This window comes from Gavia stellata, chromosome 4 (assembly GCF_030936135.1).
Source record: "Gavia stellata isolate bGavSte3 chromosome 4, bGavSte3.hap2, whole genome shotgun sequence".
In the NCBI taxonomy this organism is placed as follows: domain Eukaryota; kingdom Metazoa; phylum Chordata; class Aves; order Gaviiformes; family Gaviidae; genus Gavia; species Gavia stellata.
Genome location: NC_082597.1, coordinates 22,867,065 through 22,893,010, shown reverse-complemented (window position 1 = coordinate 22,893,010; position 25,946 = coordinate 22,867,065). Strand labels below are relative to the sequence as shown.

General features: G+C 39.8%; 1 protein-coding gene across 2 annotated transcripts; it reads right to left on the bottom strand.

Moving 5' to 3' along the window:
- Nucleotides 1-290: 290 nt before the first annotated feature.
- TRABD (TraB domain containing) lies at nt 291-25,233 on the bottom strand. 2 transcript variants are annotated; one of them, XM_009813517.2, is made up of 9 exons: nt 25,207-25,233; nt 23,004-23,082; nt 20,231-20,397; nt 19,111-19,251; nt 12,707-12,817; nt 11,588-11,727; nt 9,194-9,366; nt 6,424-6,535; nt 291-3,492 (listed from the first exon to the last, which is right to left on the bottom strand). In XM_009813517.2, exons 1-9 carry the CDS (start codon nt 25,228-25,230, stop codon nt 3,315-3,317), a joined length of 1,125 nt encoding a protein of 374 aa, XP_009811819.2. In that variant the 5' UTR covers nt 25,231-25,233; the 3' UTR covers nt 291-3,314. The 2 variants fall into 2 exon arrangements, with proteins under 2 accessions (XP_009811819.2, XP_059672421.1); XM_059816438.1 differs by lacking the exons at nt 23,004-23,082; nt 25,207-25,233 and adding an exon at nt 20,533-20,557.
- Between the last annotated feature and the right edge of the window lie 713 nt (nt 25,234-25,946).

Below are 25,946 nucleotides of genomic sequence, written 5' to 3'. Positions count from 1 at the left end.
CCTGCATGTTCAGCGGGGCAGGGAAACTCATCCTTTCCTCTCTTAACCAATTACATATGGTAGGTAGAGAAACTAGTTTCCCTACTTCAGTGTTACACTCAGATGCTCCTCAGTGGGAGGTATTTACTCCAACTGACCTTCTTGTTCAGAAAAATGTGTTAGATGGTAAAATTATCATGTACAGATCTAGCTAACCAGTGTTTGTTCTCAATAAAAAATACTGATTAATAAGGAAAATAAACGCCTTCAACAGAAATGGTGGTTAAAATATTTTATTTTTTATCATAGAACATACTGCTGTTTACTTTAAATCGCTTTAAAGGCACACATTGTTAAAAATACTTCAAATTTACAGCACACGTACAAATGCATAAAACAGATGTACATGTCACCAAAAAAATACAATATGGCTTCATAAGGTTGAGGTGGGGCTGGGACAATTAAACATTTAAATTTTACAGGATGCTGTTAACACTGAAAGGACTGACTAAAACAGAAAAGAATGGGCCTAAAACACTGATTATGTTACATAAACAGTACAACACATTGAATCTACAACATTGAGCATTCATGTATAGATTCATAGGATTGTTAGTTCTGCAAATTCATCAGGCTTTCCAGTGCCACTGAGTAAACAGTGCATGCATGTGATCTGCCAGTTTGCAATAGTGGGAAGATAAATGGCAAATTCTCCATCCACAAACAGGCTCCTTGAAGAATCTGCTGATATGCTTTGTAATAAAAAGAGTGAAACAATAGACTTAAGGTATTAACTGGAGAGAATAACTGAATAATGAACGGACAACTTACACGGTAATCACTTCTGGCTAAAAAGCATAAAACATTAAGTCTGCAAGAATGCTCCATGACAATCATTTAGCATTAGTCCCACCCAAGTTTAAGGCTCATATCTAAAATTTACCTTAGATTTGTTTTCCTTTGTGTAAAATTACCTGAGCACAGATATCAAAGATCTACAGAGCTTTTAAAAGATCTGCAGATACCTTAAAAATCTGTAGATAACTTAAAGCAAAACATCAATATATTGAATTCTACCAGCTACAAATTCTCAAAAAAAACAAGCAACAAAACAGTATTTTGGTAGGTCAGTAAAGCCAGGAGAAGAATGAGCTTATACTTTTGCTTTCATCTTTTAAAAATGTACGTAAAATTGAATAATTCCATTACAATAGGACTGCTTAATTGTAAACAATACATTAAACTTTAAAAAAAATAAAAATTCAGGCAGTCACTCTAGTCTTCTATAAATTGTTTACAAATGCTGCTTCTCCTCTTGCTAGAGATGGCTGGTGGTTTCTTAAGCACTGATAGATGGAAAATAAATGGACCCATGGAAAATAAATGGACCCACCTCCACTGCAGTCTGTATTATCATTTACACTTTGTATCCAAGAAGTGTGAATTGCTGCCATTCTCATTTGCTAAGGTTTATTCCCTGCACAACTATAAGGCCCAGATCCAGAAAAGCACCTAGAATTGTCTTAAGAGCTCTGCAGGATCGGGTTAGATTTTAATAGGTTTAAAGATAAACATACACTTAAATGATTTGCTGTACTGGGACTCATAACATTTTCAAAGTGCAAGGCAGAAAAGCATCAGGTTGCATGGACAGACCAGCTCCCAGTAAAGTCAATGCCACCACAGAGAGGAGCATTAAACCCTTAATTTCATTAAAAAAGCTCAAAAGAGACAACACTGCACAGAAGAGACATGTACATACTTTCAGCAAACAATACACTGTATGGGATGATTTCCAACACAAACCTTTGGAAATACACCCTACTAAAAGCAGTTTGTTGATTTTATTGAACCAACTGAAAACAACAAAACCACAAAATACAACATCACCTTTTCCTCCTCCTGGTTCACACACTGGTTCCTATCTTTCATTCCCAAAAGGAATTAATACAGATAAAAACTTCACTTTAAGCAATGAACAACTGTATATAAGCCTGATGAGCAAATCAGACTCTTCCATTCAAATACATCAGATTAAAACTTTGATATGACAATCACAGTTATTTGTACTGTTGAATTGGGACTAGCTAATTGCAGAGGGCACTTTACAATCACTGACAATCCTGTAAAAAGGGTACCAACAAATTCCTATGAAATATGAACGTAGGATAAAAAAAAAAGATTGATGATGGATGGCTGTCCTGGATAACTAAGCAAGAAAATCACAGCAGTCTGAAGTACCCATAATTCTATGTATAAATATCAGGTAATCCAAATAAAATGCTACAGCTAGTTTGAAAAACTACATTGAACACTGCTTTTCTATTAAATAGATTAAAATATTCATCCACTGAGAAATTACATTGATAAATAAAATATTTTCATGTATCAAAAATGAGGGGCAGGTACTACCAATTCCAGACTTCTTGTCCCAATAATGAAATGTCCGAGAAACAAAAGTAAATTGTACAGTAGTTCTAGACTTTTAAATTTACAATATTGAATCCAGCAGGATTTGCCTAAATAATACAGTTTAAATAAGCTAATCTAAAGGAACACAGTGTCCTGTAAACATCTGACACAAACCACATTGCATTCTGATGGTGTGGCTATACCTTCTCTATGCAAGAGAAAGATAATTCAACTGGTGGTGGTAACAAGGGATGCAATCTAAAGGCAACGTTCCTGTTCTTCAGTAAGGCTTGTAAAAAATTTGAGCAGTGTACGTATGACAGCCTGTACAATTCTGAAATTTCTGGAAAGCTCTTAAGTTTAAAAAAGCCTAAGTGTTTTAAGTATAAAACACATATTGAGAAGATGTCCTTCTAAATTATGTGTAAAAGTGTCTGGCACCAGAAATGACCACTAGGTATTATTATACCTAAGGAAAAAAGCAAAGACTCACTCAAGACAAGTGTTCCTGAACTTGGAGCAGATGCAGCCAATTAGGTTACTTCGTGTTGTTCTGTTCCTCCGGAAAAGAAGTCATGAACATACGCTCTTTAAGCTGTCTGTACATCATCAGTAATATATATTATATATACAGTATGTGTATATATAATAATATATGTATTTGCGTACGTATTTCTTTTACCTCAATCTGGAATCATGTGGTTTCATGCAACACACTTACCAGGAATCAAACCTATTCAATTAGATCATAGCTGGTGTAACTTTAGTATCAAATATTTTATTATATAGTGATCCAGTGTTGCTCAGCATCAATCATCTCTGACTAGAATCCTCATCTCCCTCTTCTTTCAGCCCAGTTCACATTTGTTGCCTCTACCGCCCTTTTTCAGCCACCTTCTTCACATAGTGCCTCCACTCGATGTTCAATGCTGAGACCTTATTTCTGTCAGCTTCTGAAGATAGCTCTGTGCTGCTGGCATCGAGAGAATAAACTGAACTGTCCTTTGACCTATTCGGTAGCAGCCATATCCCATCAGTCCAAAAACTGTTGCTTTTATGACAAATTTGAAAATCTTACTTGAAGCTGATGGAGGAGGCACACTGAAGCAAAAGATATAAAACAATGTTAACACCTGCATAGCTGGAAAGAACAGGCATTTTCCAATCAAAACAAGGATCTTTTCTCCCCTTCTCCCTTTTAGCGCAGGAGACTTTCAGGTAATAGATGTGTCATGAATGAACAACGTATTCTTTCATGTTCAAGGGCTACATCCAAATTAAACAGTAACAGCAACAACTAATAATAAAGCTTTTTCCACTTATGTATGATGCCACTCTTCATGGCTATGGACCTTGACTTGCCCATCACCCTGCCAAAACAACTAGGACAACATCAAGACTTCTTGAAGAATACTAGAAGTTAATATTTTTTGTCAAACTGTTTATAATATTACTATGCATATCTCTGCACAGAGACAAAAGTCAGAAAACAGACAGGACAGTGCCTAAGTCCAACAGCTGTACAGTCAACTCACTGTCATTCAGGGTAATGGAAGAAAACAGAGCTTGGATATTCTGGATAACATGTGTCAGGACCTGCTCAGGTTTGCCGCCAGAAGGGTTAAGTCAGGAGCCAGGGTGGCCCCTCCACAGACTCGGGGCGGGGTGTCTCAGCAAGGTGTACCCCTGGATGCCAGGCAGACTTACCAGGCTAGCTGCAGCTCCCAGCATGAGCATGGGGAGGCCAAGCCCCTGCAGCACTCTTGGCCTCCAGAGCTCCACAGAGGACAGTGCAGACAAATCAGAGAGGCTTTGCATGAAGCCGTCTCCGGTCTGGCAGGTATTGCTGGCTTTGAGATCTTTACAGAGCCACTTGGAAGTCTCTGCACTAGCAACCAGGAACCAGGAGGGTGGAGGACAACAGGCACACCAGGTCTATCCCTGCCTTCAAGCAGTCTCATTAACTTAGTGTACGAACCAAACAGTTAATATTACCTTCAAAATAAAGCTGGCTTCGAAAGCACAGCAACACGCACACATAGCCCTGCACCTTCTCTAACAGGATCTGCGGTACCTCAGCTGGCCCTGCACACACAGCATGCCTACACTGCAACTCAGATAATCCTCTCACAGGGGATGTCAATTCAAAGAAGCCCCAAGTTCTCATTTATTTATATCTAGAAAATGTTTCTAATGTATTCAGAAGCAATCAGTTACAGTAGTGCAAAAACATTATGGGCGCACTCAAACCAGGCTAGATGCACTGAGATTAGGATACAACTAGACTGAGTTCTTAACTATGTGCTCAAACTAGGGCAAAGTTATTACTGGCATGTTAAGGGAATATACAGGAAGAGTTTTAAAAAGCATACACATTGAACAAAGGATGGGGTAAAGGCATCCCTTTAGAACTTCTTACATGCTTCTCTAATCTATTCTTTCTCAATTCCAGTCCCTCAGCACAATTTAAAAAAATTCATAACAATCTGAAGCAATAGTAAGGTCTGCTCAGAGTCAGGTTCAATGCATGAACTTAAGCATTGGAAGTCTGAGAAATGTATATGTTTCTATCCAGACGATTTCCAAGATCACTTTGCAACTTGTAAAACCTAACTAAATACTTGCAAAAGTCTTAAAAACTTTTCACTTTAGAGAGGTGACAATCACTAACACACAAAAAACCCCTGGTAACTCTGCTCTGCAATTGCAGTGCAACAGCATGAGGGGTAAAAAAGTTTAACAAGAAATGAGTCTCAAATATAATAATCTTACGAATGTCATTTGCTTCATATTATTTTAGAATTCAAGTTAATGCAATATTAATGTCTTATGAAAGATATCAGTAATCATTCCACTTTGTTATGGCACTGGCACAGTAAAGACAATCAAGTCGAAGTGCCTAAACTTTGTTGAAAAAGACCCTCTATGTAAACTTGAAGACACCTATAGCCAGGCTTTCGGCTATTCAGTTCTGTAATGTCAATGATGCAACCAACATTAACCATACAATTATATGGATTTGGGCAACCTCATTTTACAGGTTACTTGCGAGGGTGCAGAGGAATATGGACATCTAGTTTGTGACTCCAGGAGAGGCTTAGTCGTGAAAAAGCCTTATAAATGGCTAGGCAGGGCTTCTGTACATTGCATTCTGGGATCCAGACACCAAAACGTCTCTCTAAATCGTATTTTAGATGCCTAAACACACCATTTAGGTGAGGCACAGCCTTTTCTGTTTTTCAGAGCCTCTGAAGAGATGGGTGAGGTGCTTACATAAACACAGTAAACAGGTGTGATAAGATAAAGTGCCAATATTTGAAAGGCTCTATTATCCTAAACCACGGCAGGCCAGTACTACCAGGTCATACTATAATTCCTATTACATTTCTAAAGTCCTGACCTTTGTGGCTTTATAGGATACACATAGTCTGAACATCTTAGTTCTTCAATTCCTTCTTTTACAAAGCACATACGTTTTAATAGCTACTCTGGAGCGAGAGTTCACCAGGTACGTGGCTTAAATCAGTCCATATTTAGGCATACACATTAAAACACGTTATTACTTACATACATACAGTTAAAAATAGGTTATGAGCAACTGTGACAGTAAGCTTGCCAGAGCCAGCAGTGTCCTGACACAACAAAAGCTTTGAATCCAACAGTTTATATTTACCTATGCTAGACTGGAAGTCTGGTTTTGTTTTCACCATCTTCTACAGCCCTCATCTGAATTCTCATTTTAAAAGCCTTAAAAGTGGATCAATGAATTTTCTTTCTAGTCAAGGGCATCTTCTCATCTCTACTTCCCCCGATATCCAACTATTTACTTTTTTCCTTTGATATTTTCTTTTCCTTTGCTGTAAGCACAATCTGCAAGCACTGCCCAGTCAATGAGCTGACAGGGCAGGGATGACAGCAGTGATGTTTCTTCAAGCTGTGACAAACAACCAAAAAAAACCCTGAACAAACCAATTATTGCTGTCTTTTAGCAAGAAGCTGCTATGTCAACATGTAGGAAAGGATGACTGTTACCTCATTATTTCCTGGATGTTTAAGTCAGAGTTCCAGTTCTTTTCAATTCCAGGTACATGACCCATCCCAACAACACCAACTACAACAGCTGGGATATATTTTCTAGGTTCAGCTGACAAAGAGAGATGGAGAGAAAGGAACACATCAGTAAAAAAAACCACTGATTTCAAGCTATAAATAAATAGGTAATGTGTAAGATTACAAACCTGAATTTGATAGGGACTCTTACTACTAGATAATAAAGCTCTGTTACATACTAAAAGTTAATACTCATCTCACCTACTGCCTCTTATGTTGAAAATCTGAAAAAAAAAAAAATCAGGACTGTTTCTGGATTTTCAGGAAACATTTGTTTCAGTAAACAGACCTGGCCAGGGTTCATACTCCAGCCCCAGGGTGAGAGGCTCAGCAGATGCAAGCTAAATTCATTTCTTTCCTTCCCTGTGTGGGTCATGTTTCTGTACCGCTTACCAGGAACAGTCCTGGTCTTTGCTGTCTCCTGAACAAAGAGCTTTCTCCACCACTTTGGACAGTGGTGGCTGGCACACATCCAAATTGTGACCAGACCTGGGCTAACAAGCAGAATAAACAATTGGAAAACAGTGCTCAAGACAACACTTGCCCCTGTTAAGTTTACTGTTACAGACCTGGCCTCAGCAAGTAACAGCAAAACCCGTACCATTCCTGTGCAGCAGCTAGCCAGTCACCATAAGACCACTGCAACACATGCCGGCTCTCACCCTCACCTCCCATCTACCATCCAAATTCCACAACACCCAGTGGAAATTAAAATGTTGTTCCTGAAAATTTTGGGATTACCTCTCTCCCAATGAAAAAATGGCACCACACCACAATAAAAATAATTCACAGAAAAGTTTTTAAGTAATAGTAATCAGGCTGCTTTCCTATGGGGAAAATTATACATTAATATAAAATACATAAATATAAAACGTGAGTAAGTTCCACTGTCTTGCTTTAAATATCCAGCTTTGATCTTTCCAGGAATAAGTAAAAAAATATGAAAAGCAGACCCCCCAAATTTAACAAAACTGTATTGAAAACACTAGAACTATTATACACATTTTCAAAATCGTTTCTTTGGACTTGCCTTTTCTCAGCCTATTCTAGGGTTGCTCTAAATCAGAGCTACAACTACAACAGAGGCAGAGCACAGCACCTCAGCAGAATAGGCTGCCCACAGCACATCACATCTACTCCAACCTCCGCCCATATATTTCTGTCTGCTTCTGGGCAGGATTCAAAGATGACACCAGTAATGTTTAAAGTCCTGCCTGAAACTTAGTCCTGGAAGAAACTTTTACCCCTCCCAGAATATTTTCTGTGGAGTAAAGACAGAATGAAAAAATAAATGTGAAAGTTTCATTTGCAAGCTCTTTGGAAGGGTTCACCCAGGCAAATAGTCAGGACAAAGGCTAGGAACAAATCGGACCAAAAGTATATTTGAGTCCCACTAATAGTGTCCAGGAATTTCCCCTTACTATGCCCCTACAACAGCAAATGATTTGGACAATGGTGATGATGCCCTATTTCTGCTCATTTGAATTGTGGTGTTTTGTATTTTACTATGAATCTTAAGTATATAATTTGCATTTTGTTTTTTCCTTTTTGCCTCTCGTGAGCAGGAACGCATAGAACAGATTATATGTATATAATACAAATGCACAGCTTCTAAACAAAACTGTCTCTGGCATTGTCTTCTGTTAACTAAGAGACCGAGACACATGACTATCAGTCAGGTAGTCCCTCACATTCTTGTCTTGTATAGTCCCATCTTCTATTTTAAGTCCTTCATAATGCATATAAAGTCCTTCCAGTTTCATAGGCATTCACTAAACCAGTGATGCAGAGACTGAGCTTTTAAGAAAGTAAACTTAAAGGGAGAAAAAAAAAAGAGCAGGGGAATTGCTAAATAACTCCTCTTGTGGCTCATGACCCAGCCAGGACTAACAATAAAACTAAATTTTCAGCCTGCTCTTTGGACCAAGTAACTGAATGCATCTGTGCCTCTTTTAGTCATATCAACTGAGCTAACAGGAAATACTGTGTGTTTGGACAAACTTTATGAAGGCAGCACTGAGGTAATACTAAGCAAGGGAGATACAAGAACACAAGTGCAATCCCCTTGCTATTTTTTAATCACAAGACAGTGCCAGAGGTCTGCACTGAAGTGATTACAAACAGTATCTTAAGACAGCAAGTAAGAAGTAACCCATACCTCAGTATGCTTATATATAGGAAGGGCATGCAGATCACATACAGCAGCAAAATACTTCCAAAGGCTAGAGAAATGCAATTATTCTGTATGCTTATACCTTGCTGAAACGTGCAGAGTCACGCATTTCAAGCAAGAAATGTGTTCCTGAGCAGCTAGTGATGACAATGAATTTGGTGAGGTAACAAGCTGGAAGCGAGACAGGCAACATAAGTCCAGACTGTCCTGTGCTGTGCTGTAATACCAGATGCCTGTCTTTTTCAAAAGCTGTCAGGCTAATTACTATTTTCCAGTTTTAAACAGCACAATGAGAAAGGAATCATAATTTGGAGTCTACTGCTCTACGAAAATTCTTTACTTCTATAGGTGATTGCAACAGAAGAGTAATATCCCTTTTTAATTCTTTAAGCATTGTAATCTTATGTGACATATGGCACACATGGACAGAACATCCCAGGTTTCCTGAGGAGAACTGAACTTTGGACTAGTACACAAAGAACACCTTGCTGGTTATGATATCTGCTTTAAAATAATTACTTTCTGAAGCTCGAGGTAGTTCTATCTGCTTTGCTGCTTGCTTCAGCATGTAGGTCAAGTAAATATCTCGTTCCGAGACAATCGTTCGATGAAGATCCGGAAATTCTCCAATCATTTCTGCCATCATCTGCTCCAGTAAATCCTTCTGTTTGCATTTCTCCACATCATCTTTACTGAAAGAAAGGTAAGTTTTCTTAGTATCTGTTATGCTTTTAAAGCCCAATACAGACAAACCAATGAATAAAAACAATTGAGTATTATACACATTATTCACATAAGCTCACATTCTACAGTCCTCCTCTTCAAAAGCAAAGCAAACTCCCTAAACCTGTAAAACCGGATACCTAACAATGCCTCTACAGTGAGGGAAAGGGAAATAAGAGAGGTAACTTGCCTTTAGGCAGTGCAACTGGATTTTCACCCTTCCCTGTTTGAAAGCTGACAACTCAACTGAGCAAAAGCACTAGGGCTTCAAAGGAATGGCGCTGCACTTTCAGCGTATATTAACAAGCTTAGAAGAGGCAACACAGAGCACTCCTGAGGAAGCAGATCTGATCACTGAACACACAGAGGCTCTATTTAAGGAACAAAAAAAGCACACTGTAAGGCACAGTCTGAAGGGCTGGAAAGATTTCTGCAGGTTCCTAGTGTCAATCACAGGTCTTCAGCAGGAAAATCAAAGTTATAAATCAATTCCCTGAACAGAAGAAGAGGAAATGGGCAGGAAATAAATAAGAACTGCAGGAGTAAAGGTAACGAGCTTTTATATTTTTATAGGTACTTTGCACTCACAGCTGTGGTACAGTCATAGTTTGTGGCAACAGAATCATCTGGTTTTGCATCACTGTCTACTGAAGAATGATGCCAAACGTGCTTTCTTTAGTTTCCAAGATCAAAAGGACACTACAAATGTCAACAGGGACAACCAAAAGGAGAAATGCATTGCTAGCTTTCAACAAATCATAGAAGAACTATCAGACCAAAACAAATTTGATGCTGAATTATTACTCCATTTTCTGTAGAATCTTGCGTTGATGGCTGGGTGCACAACAACTTCCCAATTATAAACACCTTTCCTTTTCAACCCCTACCCACGTGTTATTTTTGAAAATCAACATAGCAGATCAATCAACTGTACAACAACTGAGATGTTACGTCCAAGCTTCAGTGGGAAGCTAGTGTGCGTATACCATAATTATCTTAATATTGCAGTTGAAAACCAAAATGTTCTTAGGATGGATAAAAGAATGGGAGAAGTTGCAGAGAAATATATCCTCCAATGCCTCCCCCAAAGCCTGCAAATAGTTTCATGCTGATATTAGACTATAAGTAAGAAAACTTACTTTGCACATGAACCATAGTTAATGGATTGCAAGAGGGTCAAACTCATTTTACAGATGAATGTAACAGCAAGTATTTACAGGAAATGACAATTAAGTAAATGCTAAAACTGGAAAACGGAAGGTTTGATTGACCAGACTACAGTTTGAGCCCTGGCCCAATTTTAAAAGCCTGGAAGAAATGCCACAGATCACTTTATGACCTGTGCAGAACTCCGATTACAGGGTATGAGAGAGGCACTGAGATTCAGGGACCACATGCACAGGGAACCCACTTCTGGCAAGCCTCCCACCACTGCGAGTTTGCTAGGTGCGGATTGAATTTAGAAGGACAGCTGTGCATGTGTTTGCACCCAGTTCAAGCAAGTTATTGCACACCTACTTGTGGCAAGAGGAAGCAAACTTGGCACAGTGATGTCTCTGAAGGGCAGCGGAAACCAAACTGAGCAAGAGAATAGCTGTCTGAGGAATATTACCATAAGGCAAAAGTTCCTTACAATGTCCCTTTATAAAGGCAATAATCATTAAGAGTCTGCATGTTGTCCACAGACTTTTAAACATTTTTCTCTTATTCCAAAAATCTGCTCAGACAGCAGATTCAGTTCTGAAGCTGCCCTGATCCAGATATGACTCAGCACAGCAGGCTCAAGTCCTTTGGAAATCTTAAGGAGGTAAGAGCATACCGATGCCCTACTCTCTTCTACTTAAGATATCCACACACAGTAGTGGGAAAGATTTTATTTTCAGCATAAAAAAATAATAAAAAAAAGTTTTTTCTTAAGTACACCAGCAATTCTCCAGCACCAAATCTTTCACTTCACCGGAAGTAATGTATCAAAAGACAATTAAAGAAAGAGCTGGAACAAGATCAAAAAGCCAGCTTTCTTTTAAAAAAAATATACAAACTACTCTGCAATAATCCACATTTATCCTTCTCACTAACTTTAAGTTTCACTGCATCAGGCTGGGTACCAAGGAGTTCCAGCTCATACTAAAGTCAAACTGAAGAACTGAACAATTCATCCCGATAAACATACAGGATGCTTATTCATACCTGATTGGGTCAGATAAGAAGCAAAGGCCCCAGGCAAGCTTGACTTTTTGCCAGAAAGAAAGTGCAGCAATTGCTCTCTTAAATGTAACAGGGATGGGTCGGTCTCCAAGATGGAATTTACAGAAAGGTACTTTACTGGCCTGAAAGAGAAGATACAAATCACCATTCAACACTTAATAAGTATGTACTATGCTACAGCATGAAGAGAACGTTCGTTTTATTGTGTTATACAAAGTATCTTAAAAAGAGCAAGTAGTGTCATACTTCAAGATCAGAAAGTATCTTCGCTTTGCAGTAAATAAAATTTCCAAAATACTACTTCATAAAAGCATACATCAGCTACAAGATGCAGTAGGTATTACAGTAAAAACATTAAGTTGTAATGCCACCTTCTTTAGGTTACTTTTACCTAAGCAGAAAGTTCCAGCTTTATGACTAAAGGTGAACAGATGGAGCTCGATAGCTATCTGGGTCTGAATAAAGTCTAAGGTGAAACAACTGTGGTCATTTTGCTTTTACCTAGGATTTGTAAGGATCACTAACCTGTCAGTTTGTCATGGCAAAATATATTCAAGAAGGAACTTAAGAAACAAGAACTTATGCCAGATACCACACGACAGTGCGAAGTGAGACTTTGCTGTAGCTTAGACTGACAAATTTTAGCATAGTACAGAATTTCTAGAAAATCCTTTCCTATGCATACCTGTTTAAAAATTTCAAACAATCACTTTAGAACAGGACAGAACTAATATATATATTTTTTTCTTTCCCACTTAAAATGAGAAACACTTAAAATGTTTCACTCTGCTCCAGAATGGTCAGGAAAATAAGCCTTGAAACAGTTTTCTTTTTATTAAGGATAAATACACCACATTATTCCAGATTCTTTAACAGCTATGTTATCTCAGATTTCCTTACTAGTACATTACTAGTCCTTACAAACCTCTGTACTTTTGAGTACACTTTGAAGCCAAAGATGATTCTTAGTACTTTATAGGCTTCAACACAAGTATAGCCAGAGTGCTCTTTTCTAGTCACTAACAAATGGTTTTCTTTAGTTCGCCTCTGGGAGCAAAAGGCCAGCAATGTGAGCTCAGAAAAAACATTTCAAGTTTGCACCTCTTTGAAAGCCTCCCTGAATTCTCCTCCTGGGGCCATTCCCAGCTGTTCTGTGATGTGAGCAGAAACCTTCAGAAGCAGCATTTGCATCAATCCAGACATGACTCCATTCTGGTGGAAGAGGGAGAAAAACATTAAAAAAAAGAAAATCAACAAGCTGTGTGGATTTCTCAGAAGAATGCACTGTTCACAGTCATGAAAAAAACATTAATTATCTTAGTGAAGAAGCAGCACTGAAACTACCTTTTGGAGCCAATTCACTGATCAATACAGCTCTTATTTCAGTTTGTATCAGTTGTAAAGTAGCTTTTCACTTCAATGTGAGGCCAAGTATTCTCCCTTTCAACAAAAAAATGTTTAGCAGAGTTAAGAAAAGAAAGGAGGGCAGCCAGGCTTACTTCAGTCTATATTTACACCACCTGCTTGAAGAAAGTGTCTGAATAACTGAATGGTAAAACAGCTCTGTATTGGGTTTGCGTGGCAAGGTTTTGGCAGCAGGGGGACTACAGGGGTGGCTTCTGTGAGAAGCTGCTAGAAGCTTCCCCTATGTCCGACAGAGCCAACGCCAGCCAGCTCCAAGACGGACCTGCCGCTGGCCAAGGCCAAGCCCATCAACAACAGTGGTAGCGCCTCTGGGATAACATATTTAAGAAATGGGAAGAACAACTGCACAACAGCAGCCAGAGAAGACAGGACTAAGAATATGTGAGAGAAACAACTCTGCAGACACCAAGGTCAGTGAAGAAGGAGAGGGAGGAGGTGCTCCAGACACCAGAGCAGAGATTCCCCTGCAGCCCGTGGTGAAGACCATGGTGAGGCAGGCTGTCCCCTTGCAGCCCATGGAGGTCCACAGTGGAGCAGATATGTGCCTGCAGCCTGGGGAGGACCCTACACCAGAGCAGGTGGATGCCTGAAGGAGGCTGTGACCCCGTGGGAAGCGCATGCTAGAGTAGGCTCCTGGCAGGACCTATGAACCCATGGAGAGAGGAGCCCATGCTGGAGCAGGTTTGCTGGCAGGACTTGCGGTCCCGTGGGGGACCCACGCTGGAGCAGTCTGTTCCTGAAGGACTGCACCCCGTGGAAAGGACCCACGCTGGAGCAGTTTGTGAAGAACTGCAGCCCGTGGGTCCTTCCCACGTAAGACAGTCCCTCCCACGGGGGAGGGACCCCATGCTGGAGCAGAGGAAGAGTGTGAGGAGGAAGGTGTGGCAGAAACAACATGTGATGATGAACTGACTGCAACCCCCCTTCCCCATCCCCCTGCGCCGCTCGTGGGGAGGAGGTAGAGAAATTGGGAGTAAAATTGAGCCCAGGAAGAAGGAGTGGTGGGGGGAAGGTGTTTTTAAGGTTTGGGGTTTTTTCTCATTATCCTACTCTGATTTTGATTGGTAATAAATTAAACCAATTTCCCCAAGTCGAGTCTGTTTTGCCTGTGACAGTAATGGTGAGTGATCTCCCTGTCCTTATCCTGACCCATGAGCCTTTTGTTATATTTTCTCTCCCCTGTCCAGCTGAGGAAGGGGAGTGATGGAGCAGCTTTGGTGGGCACCTGTCATCCAGCCAGGGTCAAACCACCACAAGCTCATACTGTGCATTTAATTTTTCTTGATCGATCTGGTTACAAAAAAGGGACCACTAGAATATATTCCATTGAATGTGCAGTGAACACCACGTTATAGAGATACTGAAAGGGAAATAACTAGTGGTATAATCATAAACACTTCACAATCCTTGGAAACACTATGCTGGGGACTGGTTAGGTTAACAGACACAGAAACAGGGAATCTAGCATTGTGCAAGAAATTGCTGTGCATGACTTCAGCACATAAGACCTTAGAAAAGACCTCACAGTCCTAAGTACGACTCACTCCCACAAGCATACTGAAGGCCCCTCCTTGCACAGTCTATTACTTTTTGAACAAAGACCTAAAATCAAGACTCTGTTTTAAAAACAATCTCCTATATATACTTATGCAAAGTTTCCCTCCCCTATCCTTTTACAAAAGGAATGAAAAAACTTCTCAAACAAATCCATTCAGAGCTGTTCCTTCCATCCAGCTCTGGCTATCCTTAACCAGTTATTTTTACGACTAAGACTCAGTGGCTGAGTGCTACCTGTCCCCAGGCGTAACCTGTACCTTGGTTACGCATCTCCCCCAATTTGGCATCAGTCCATACTGCTACCAAAAGGGGCACTGCCCCTCCCCTCGCCAAAGGTCAATTTCCTGTTATATCACCAGCTTCACGCAACTGAAGATGAGGTTACACGCAATAGCTTGAGTTAATATAACTGCTTGAAGTTACCAGAGGAAGGTCCTGGTCTCCATTCCTTGCTCCCAGGGCCATGCTCAGAAGACCCACCCTGTGCCAGATGTAATGCTTGTGTGACCTCTCCAAAGGCTGCAAGGCAGTTTCTGCAGTTAAGTGGACTCAGGAGTTACTGAGGACCAGAACCAGCAAGAGAGGCTATTTTCAAAGCCAGTTGATTATCTACTTTATCATGCTACAAACTAGCAAGCATGGCAGAAAGACAGGGCACTGGGCTCCTGGGGAGAGACGAGGAAGAAAGAGGGCAGTGACAAAAAGGGTTTTCAGCATCCTTGAGATCCAGTTCAAAAGCCTGGGGGACAAGGGTCTCCAGAAGTTCAGAAAAGATGCTCACAAAGAAAAGAAAACTAGGATAATGCAGCTTGAGGTTATTTGCTGGCTGATCTCCCCTTCAGGATTGAAGTATTTGAAGTTGCATTTTGACACTGTGACAGAAAGATTCATCCTGCAGGCTAACAGAGAGATGCATCTTTGAAGTGTGTCTGAGTCATTTGTGCTCTTAACCTGCATGAAACTCAGTGCCTGCCGTATTTGCTCAGCGTCAAGGAGATAAATGGTGACAAGCAGCCGTATGTAGCAGCAACCAGCAACAACTGGCCAGCCAGAAAGTGTTGGGGGATAAAGGGCAAAATGTATGAAAAATGATAGGAGCAAAACAGTAAAAGAAGTTGTTATCAATACCGGATTACTCAATGTCAGATAAAGGAAAGCTGACCACAAAAGAACATTAAATCCTGAGTGACTGGCAATAAGTTCATAGGTTAGACACAACAGCCATAAACACAAAGCAATGCACAACTAGAAAGAAAACTTAACTGCACAGACAGAGGGATGCAGAGCTATGAGCACACAGGAGAAAGCGAAATACCGATTTCATCAGCCCAGTGTTCAGTAGCAGTCAGAAAGCAAGAGCAGCGAGAGCAATTACCAGGAAAGGAACAAACCAGAAACATCAATGTGCTGCTGTACAATCTTTAGTGGAATCCTGTCTTGAAACAAGATACTTGAGCTACAAAATGTGCAAAGAAATACCAAATGTATGAGAAAAAATTAAGCATATTAAATACTCATAAGGCTTGGGAAAGGATGACTGAGGAAGATACACTCTGTTGGACACCATGGCTAGCATGGAGACAATGAAAAATGACAGGAAGAGAGAGGAATACCCAGGCAAAGTACAACTGCAGGTTCTAATGCCTCTCCCTAGGCATCTGTTATTGGCAGCTGCCAGAGGCCTTCTGAAGCAGACAAATCTTCCACCGGACTCAGCACAGAAATGCTTATACTACGCATGGGAACACAGCCTAAGGAGGGGGCCTTGGGGCTACTGTTCAACTGTGTAACAAGTCATAGATCCAGCACTAACTGCAGAACTGCGGGAAGAAACAAACCATTTGTATTTTAGTCCTCTGGATTTCTTCTTTTAAGAACCCTAATTCCCGTGGGTGCAGCCATGTGCAAACACAGCCTTGCCACCTGGAGCCTGGAACTGTTTTTCCTGCTGCTGCAAGCACATTGGAGGTTAGACTTTAAAGTGCAAGTGAAGGTAGCAAGTGACAGCAGCCTGCTCCTGTCCATATGGATGTACCAGTCATCTACCAATCCACATTATATCCATTTTATTTAACAGAACAACCCTGTAGGTTACCTAAACATGGAGGGCTGTATTACATGGTGCAAAACCAGGGCTTTTTCACTGGCGAGAAGCATTAAAAAAATAACATTACAATATATTCCTGCACAGGTAACTTCAACCTAAAGGAATAGGTTAAAAAAGTGAGATTGAGCTACGATTTTGCTGCCACCAGCCCACTTTCTCTTCTGCCCCTGAACAAGGTTTCTTAACTCCTCCTCTGTGTCAGGACCAGTAATCATACAGCCACAAAGGGACATGATGCAGCTAAAAAGCAAGCCCTGTTCAGACTGCCACACAACCATGGTATGGACACAGAAGGGACAATGGAAACAAGGAGCCAGGGGAGAAGACAAGACAGAGCCTGTCTTACCAGTTTGGTTTAAGCCAACTGTTACTGTACATCTTCAGGTAATCTGCATTTGAGCCAGATACCAGTCTGCACTGTGCTGCTTTGCGTAATGCAAAGCAAACAGGTAGTTCTCTGCAAACAACTGTAAGGGTTTTGAAATTCAAGGAGGGGCTGAAGAAAGGCTGTTTTTAACCTGCAACAGTTGCTTGATAAGCTATGAATACCAGTGACCCACTGCAAGGCTGTAATAGTTTCACATTAACACTCTGCTCAGTTTCCAACTTCAATTAAGAGCAATGAAATGCAATTTTACTGCTTAAGATTTATACAAGTGATTAGGAAAAGAAAACTGTGTCTTTTTATAATTTGATATTCAGGGATGAAAGCTACAAGCAGTTTTGACTTTTGGTGTAGCTTTTGGGCCTGAATGCACATTTCAGTGAGAGAGGACAAATGAAGCATGACTGAGCAACTTACCAGCTGGTTTGATTTTTATTAGAGAAAAATAAAGACACTATAACTTAGCATGAGACAGGTGGACTGTTTTTCCTGGTTTTCCCTATATAACCCACGCTGCTACTGAATCAAAGGGGGAAGGCTGGGGTTGGTTTTTTGGTTGAGACTATAGATGGAGAAGTGTATTATTTAAAAGGCACAGTGTCCAAATTTTATTATTTGCATCATCCCTGGTGACAAAGACGACTAAGATTGAGCTGTATCAATAGGAAGGATGTTTGTATTATTCTCTGGCTTTGGAGCCAACACAGTCTGCATTTCCTACTGTCTGCACACAAGATCACTTCAAGCCCTGGTAGGAAGTGCTAATTACAAAGCTGCCAACATGAATTTATACCACAGAGGAAAAAAGTCTGCTATTTTCTTTTCATTGTCCTTTTCCTCTTAATACAGAAGTACAGCAAAAACTGTTGCATTTAGCTTGATACTAAAAAAAGGCTTCTGTGCCTGTTTGAGGCCAGAAGACCCACAGCTATGCTGCTCTGGTTGTTGTGAACATGCATTCTTTTGGCTACATGTATCAGAACAATCCACCTTACCTAAAATAAACAGATGGATGCAGTAATTCATGCAATATGCAAGTGTTTTGCAACGTTCTTTCCTTTGATAGGACATAAATAAAGAAAACAGGAAAGACGCGTTATTGCCTAACTCTGAGTCAGACAGGCTGCACTATGACACTATGTGCACGCACACACACGTAGGCTAGACCCTAGCCACTGGCAAGTGCTTCTGCATGGATGCAGATTATATTCTTATGAGGAATGCAATCCTTGAAATTCCCCAATTACATCAGTAAAACAATTCCAATATATAATTACCACACAACCAAAATAACAATCTATAAATTTGTTCATTCAGCTGGACACTGGAAGCTTTTTACTATTGACCACATACCGCCATTCTAATCAAATGTACTGTTATTTTTAAGTCAACTTCGTGCTGTTTCACTGTGCCTAGCTTAAAATTACTTAAATATAAGTTAACTGGGTGAAACTGAAAAAAATACAGGACAACACTTGTTTTGTGCACACATTCCAGATGGCATCAAACTGCCAGAGTAGTTATAATTTGAATAGAATCCCACATTTTTCAGCCCAGATTTTTCAAAAACCTCCCTCGAGGCCTACTGTCAATTAGAAGCTACTCAAAAGACAGGTCGATGAGAATTAAAAAGAAATAGCAACAGACTAGGACGAAGAAGGAATGCAACTAAACAGATGACAACAGACAATACCAAAATTAAGTGCTCCCTAACTAGCTGTGATACAGATGCAGATTGCAGGAATAATAACCCTATTTAAATATATTAGCAGAACATTACAATTACAAAGTTAGACTTCTGTCCCACAAAGGCATTCCTGCCAACTTGCCCAAACAATCCCACTGTGGAACCGAAGCCCTCAATGCTCTAGCTGACAAAAAAAACCAAACAAACCTAACTTTGCCACTGTAATGGTACTCTCACCTAGGTGAACAGAATTAGGTTCCCAGCTGGTGGGAACACTGATTTTGATTGTAACTTGACAAATTGCTCTTAACACAAACCTTTGATGCTCGCTGTGGGAATCATACCTGCTTTATAGCTTGTTGAAGTTTTTCCAGATTTATTTCTTTGGCTTCTTTTAGTAATGTCTTTTCATCCATCTTTAACATAGAAACTCGGTACTGGCATAGTTCCACCACAACTACATCAGGCTGCACTTCTTGTATTGTCTGAAAAAGATGAATTCATTTACACCAGTTTAGGAAGGATTAAACAGAAATGCAGCCAATATCAATACTTTCATGAGAAGAGTGACTTAATAAAAGCACATTCCAGCAATTATTTTCAATTAAAAGAACAGTGAAAAATTAAGACTTCTCCAAATAGCTATGTATTGAGAAAAACATTAAGGAAGATGACAGTGAAATGCTTTAGTTACTGGATGCTTTGGGACAGGAAGATGGAGAACACATTGTGCTGGGGAGGGGGGGAAGAAAAACTTGGAAGTTAAACTTTTCACATTCACAAAGTTTCTTTCACCATACTCTGCAATCATTTGCAATTTGAGTTAGAATAAGCTTTTTAAGAACCAGGGTGGATGCTTCTGGCACAAGATTCCTCCCCCTCTAGCTCCTACAGAATAAAGTCTCTAAACTGCAGACTTTGCATGAGGTACAGTATGAAATAGTTCCTACTTTCACTAGAGCTTCGGACCTATTTGCATCTTGAGAATGGAATCCAAGTTTGGGGCGGCATGGTTTTACAGCTCAGTATCATACACCCCGAGCACAGACAGGTTATAAACTGCAGTTTCTGTTCTAGGTTTTGCATCTTCTCAGCACGTCCCCATCACAGTGAGTATGCAACAACCACAGTACGCACTGTTGGTGTGACATGATGCTGCATCGTGACAGGCAATGTAAGCTTCACTAGCGAGACTTCTGCTTTTAACACTGGCACTGTATCTGTACTTGTTTAAGGACAAATAAAAACATTTGAGATGGGAGAGCAATGGATTGCATCAAAAGTTTATTACTATGCCTGCCTCAGTTCATCCCACAGCACTGTTAGCCCTCCAACAGCTAATGAGAAAACAGAGTCTGGAGGTTACAGCACAGAACCAAGTCAGACAGCTGGACTTCATTCTACTTAATCCTAAGTTGACAACATTATAAACATGCTGCTGAAGGGCTCCTACTCAGTATTTACCTTCACTACATCCTTTTTGCTGCTGTCACTGAAGTGGGCTGTTCCAACTACGTACACTTTAGAACCATCCTCTGTGTCAAGCTCAGTCACAGTGCTTGGTAAAGTAGGCTTTTTCTGCCTCTTCTTCATCTTCATCTCCAGGAGGATTTTAAATGCATCTGCATCAGCTATAAGTGTAAAGAAAAACAGAAGAAAAGCACACATGACTATAAAGTGCAGGCAAGTAAAACAGAAAATAAAAATGTCACCACTAAAGAGCAGAGCAGAGCTAAAATGCCATTGATTTACCACTGTAATCTTACATTAAATTCTGAGGCTACATCATTGAGAGTGCCACCACTGGAGAGGCTGCCTCCAAGCATGGGTCTCAGTCCAGGTTTCCTACCCTGTGGACACTGGGACAGGTTGTCCACGCAGTTCAGTAAGGGAAAGAGAGAAGCTGTGTGGCAGGTGAGGTGGACAGAGAAGCAAAGAATACTTAGAAAAGGTATACACTAAATTGAAAAAAAAAAAAAAGAGAGCATTCTTTTAATTCTAGAACTAAAGTGTTCACTTTTGGGATTTTATCTGTATAAATGATAGCAACACATGTGCAACGGTGTGAGTACACTGGTAAAGTCACCTGCACATATTGGCACATATAGGATAGCTACAGCACCAATCTTAGCCTTTTCTGTGATTAACACACCAGGGATCAGTATACAATTGAGAATTAAACCTTAAGAGGTATTCAGGTCAGGAAACCAATCATTCTTCCCTAGTTTCAACAACAAACTATTTAAGACCAAAATGACAGTTCAGCCCATCTATGTCAAGCTTGCCACGGAAAACAGGAAGATCTATCAGTTCCATCACAGTTGCTTGTTAAATGCCAGAAAGCCTCATTAACTGAGACAGAGAAGCTTCAGTTTTACATCAATAGGAAATATAGTAATTTTGAATGAGTCATCTTTAAGCTGTAATGCATCTTAGGGGAAAAAAAAAAAGCATCAACTAGGAAAGCAGAGTTTTGTTTCCAACCAACTCTCTTTCTCTGGCAAGCTGCTGCACAAGTTAGCAGGGGTCTCAAGTGGTCCAGAAGCCTGGAATAGGATCATAATCCCAGGAAAAACAGAAAAGGTTAGTGAACAGTCTGCAGGCAGGATGTCAAAGATGCAGCTAAATTAGAGCCTCCTACCACACATTCATTTGTTTCATGTATCTGGTCTAACTATGTGGCTCTGGTGCCAGATCTGTCCCACAAATACTTGTCTCACAAGATTTTATGTCAAAAAACCAAAACCCAAAACAAAAGCCACCCTCCAACATCCTTCTCAGTTAGCATTTTAGCAGCCCACTACTTCATGGTCAATACCCAAGAACACGGTGTGTTGCAATCAGTACAGTCTGATCTAAGACCATGTTGCTGCCAAAACAGATGGTGATGCTAAGGAGGGGGTGGGAAAACATGACTGTAAAAGGAAGGATAATAGGTAGAACTGTTGCATTTGTAGCACTCACAGTCACATAATCATAAAAGCAGCCATAGTAGATCAACCAAAATCCACCTAAGCAAATATCCTCCCTCCCACAATGGTCAAAAGTGGATATCTAAGGAAGAATATAAGAAACGGGGAAGAGTGTGCACAATACCTTCCCCAAATACTCTCCTAGCCTAAAGCCATTTATGGCTCAGACTTCCCTAGTTGAAAGTGGTTTCTACGTTTTCAGTAACCTTTAAAGGATTTAATTTCTATTAATTTTTCAAGCCTTCACCTCATACATATATTCAGAACTGGACTCAATGTTTCATGTGAAGAAAAACTGCTATAACAGTGCAGTACCCAATGTCATCATTTAGGGACATAATGAAGGAAAACATTCTTAGGAGCAGCTATAGTTTTTATTAAACCAACTTCTATACCTGGAGAAAAAAAGCAACTAAAAATTAGTCTGCTTCTTCAGGTCTGAGTACTTTTCCCATAGCTTTAGTCAAGGTTTGTTTGCTCTGATGATTGTTATTTCTGAAAGCTGCGATCCCTAGGGATTATTCAACAACTTCAGCATTATTATAATGTTGCTGTTACCCACTAATTTGCCCTAAGGTGGTTCAGAGCCTATTATTTGCCAGAAAGCACAATCTGAATGTTCCTATTGTTCAAAATGATCATCGTATACATTAACATCACAACGGTGTATCAATAAACACAAAGCAAATCCTAAGAAGCCTTTGTTTTCTCCTCCTGAGAAAGAAATGTCTGTCATTACCTGATCCTTACCACTAAAAGGTAAGGACTGATACTCTTCCTGGCCTTCACAAGACAGTTTTGGCTGGAATACTTCTATTCCCACATCCTGCAAGCTTGGACTTCATATCAAAACATTATCATGCTGGCATGGGCAAAGTATTCCACTTGGGACAATTGATTCAACATTGTAACACTAGATACCAGAACGCTAAAGCAAACATGTACTTATACATCTCCAGCTTAGAGAGCAACGACTGAGCTTAAAACAATAGCTGAGTAGATCTATTAAATCAAAAACCATTTACTTTCTCTTGAAAGCATGGGAGAAGCAAACTGACAATCAATATGTCATTGCTCTTTCCAAATTTGGTTTACGCAACTGGGCCTTTCTACAAATCATGAACAGATTAAGTCAGACATGACCTCATTCGCATCTCCCTTTTGTGCTAACAGCCACATCCTTATTAGGTAAGGAAAAGGCATGGACATTTAGCTTAATATACTTCCAACATGATACACCCTCCCCAGTCAAACCAGAAACATACAGATATTCTGCGATACACTTGACGTTTCCTTTGGGCCATCTTCTGGTGCATCAGAGGAGGACCTTGGATCTGCAGCAGCCTGTATGAAACAAATTCAAAAGGAGGCTGGGAATTATAGTGAAATGTTTTAATACATTGTTTCCCTTGTGAGTTTGCTTGATTTGAACCTACATATAATATTCAAGCAAGTAAATAATTTAAGCAGTGTCAACAGTTCGAAACATCTGTGATTTTACAACTGTTTTTCTCTTAGCTGGGTAAGTATGAGAAAGAACATATTAAAAACTATTTCATGCCTATTTTAAAAGATACTATTTATACCTGACACAGAAAATATGATTCTAGAATAAAAGAACAAATTTATCTCCAACACTACTATAGCGTTTTCTGTGTTGGAAACTAAAATGTGCACTGATTATTATAATACCATTGCCATTTATAAGATGGCATATTTGACTCAACTACCAGGCAGCATTAGTCTGTCAGGAGTCTGACAAAGCTAATCAGCACTCACAAAAATACACACATCCATTCTAGAAGAGTCTGCTCAAGTATTTTATTCTGTTGGAATAAGTGTAAGGTAATTACACAATATACACAAACTTTGTATGATTGGTGTGCATGTTGACTTTATATACATCAGAAATCAAAGTCAAAAGGATGCAAAGCATCTGCCTATTTTTGTTCTCTAAAGGATTAGAAGGTAATGGAAAAGATTCCCAAAGACTGACTTTTAAATATTATCACTAGAAGTATATGAGGCAGGTCTTTGGCTAACAAAACCTCTCTCTTAACTAACAGACAAGTTTTAAAACCTGTGCACAGAATGCAAACAATCCCAGTCATCCAGCCTACGTCATCCAAGCCAGAGAGGCAGAGTTAGTGCAGAGAGACTTAAGAATCGGGGAAAGCTCAAACTTTAACTATAAACTACTACTATAAACTATTTTTAGGCAACTACATTAATTCAAAGTTGAATCAGGATGATTACTGGGAGAATTTGGAATTCTTGAACAACATTAAGTCAAAGTTAGAGACAGAATGTGAATCCATCATTATTCAAGCACCTTCCAAATGAAAGGCAGTATTAATGGATAAGCAAGCAGGCAGCCAAGCTCTCCTGAACGATGTCAGCTTTTTAGCTAGAATGACTGGTTTATTTACTTTGTACTTAACGTGGTAAGATTTAAAACAGGACTGTACAAAGTACATCCAATTGTTAAGAGCCTTCAACAAGAGTAATTAATTTCTTCTTGCATTCCATTATGCCAAACAGAAATTTTCAGATAATAAATCCTGGGTGTCTTACCTTGGCCTCACTGAAGGCAAGGCAAAATTTATCATACATTTCATGGAGTAAGACCAAAAAGTACAACAGCTTTACAGTGCAAAGTTTAAAGCATTCACAGCAACATATCACCCTTTCACCACAAAGCAAAAGTCTGTTCATTGACAACTGCAAACTGCAATTACACCACAAGTTGCAATTACATTCACAAATCTAATTTAACACCAGCTCAGCTTTTGATCACAACATATGGCTTGATTCTACTGCTTGCATACGTAACTCTAGTCACAAAAATATTTTGGAAAAATGTATCCATCTGTAACATATGGAATTAATCCTGTCACTTATGCTGGCTTTGTCATCATAACAACATTACAACATTGCAGTGGGAAAAGCACTAAGCACCACATTGAGAGTCTGCCGTTCCATTTTTTTTTTAATTAACTACCAGGACACAGGAACCAACATTCTTATATCTCATAAGAAAAAAAAAGAAAAGGAACAGAAAGGGTAGAAAAAAGCACCTCAGTTTAATTTGGCAAGGTACTTAACCTAGGTACAGAGAGATCATTCATATACAATCAATTTGTGTAATTTACTCACAAAACATTTTTCCTCGTAAAGGTTAGGCTATTTTCTGCAATTCCTCACTTGCAAGTAAATTAATACAAAAGACCCTTTTTAGCTTTTGCAATTTCAGGGAAAGGACCCTGAAAACAACAACCTAAATGTAGCAAAAAAATAGCACTCAGTCCCCCACCCCCCTGTTTTAAAAGGGGTCTCTCACACTGTTAGTCTCAACCCTCAAACTTTGCAGACCTTCCCTGAAGATGAGTGGAAGAACCTGGCTGATTCAGTCTTGACCTTCCCTGCAATTCTACTGTGAAAAAAAAAATCTTCAGCTCCAAGCCCTACCTCAGGCTGTTGCTCCTCTTGCATCCCTGCAGTGTAGGCTTATTTTCACCAACCACACAAGAACTGCAAGAAGTAAAAGGAATGGAAGAGAATTAAAAATTAAACAAATAATTCTGGATTATGCCATTAAGAACTATAAGGGGGGGGGGGGGGAAGGGGAGGAGAGGTGTCTCTACAATCTGTAATAAAAGTTGAAGTAATAAAAGCAGTAAACCGAAGATGCACAAACACTACCTTTTCAACTCTGGTGCTGTTAAAAAAAAACAAACAACAAAAAACCCAACCCCTCCCCCATCAGTAGGGTAAAACTAGCCTGTTTCAATCCGGTTCTTGAGCTGGCTCTAAATCCAGAGCATAGTCCTGTTCTCACATACACACCGAGAATATCTTGATAAACAAGGGTGGATTTCATGGGAACTCAGAATTTGCTTTTTTTGCTGTCTTAGATTCTGCAAAAATGCCTTTTTCCTCAAGATCACTCATAAGTAATTGAAGATACAGGATGGCTGTCAAAAAGGTTTCAGCAATAGCAAAAATCTTGCTCAACTAGATCAGTAGCTCTGTCTTGTCCAAACAAACTACATCAAGACAGTTTTTAGGCAAATTTTAGGAATCATCTATATTTCTAGGACTTCACCACTACAAGGAAGAGGAGAGCAGTCACAGTCTTAATATTCAACTAGAGAGCCACACACATTGTTACCTGACCTGCATCATGTATATATTTACAAATATGCCAG

Bases quoted from the DNA above. Each gene is read 5' to 3' on its own strand.
- TRABD (XM_009813517.2), bottom strand. From the start codon at position 25,230: ATGCAAGAGGAGCAACAGCCTGAG. The intron at 12,818-19,110 runs GTATGATTCCCA...CTCTTCCACCAG, and splicing joins TTCAACAAGCTATAAAGCAG to AATGGAGTCATGTCTGGATT. The intron at 11,728-12,706 runs GTGCAAACTTGA...CTTCTCTTTCAG, and splicing joins TCAGGGAGGCTTTCAAAGAG to GCCAGTAAAGTACCTTTCTG.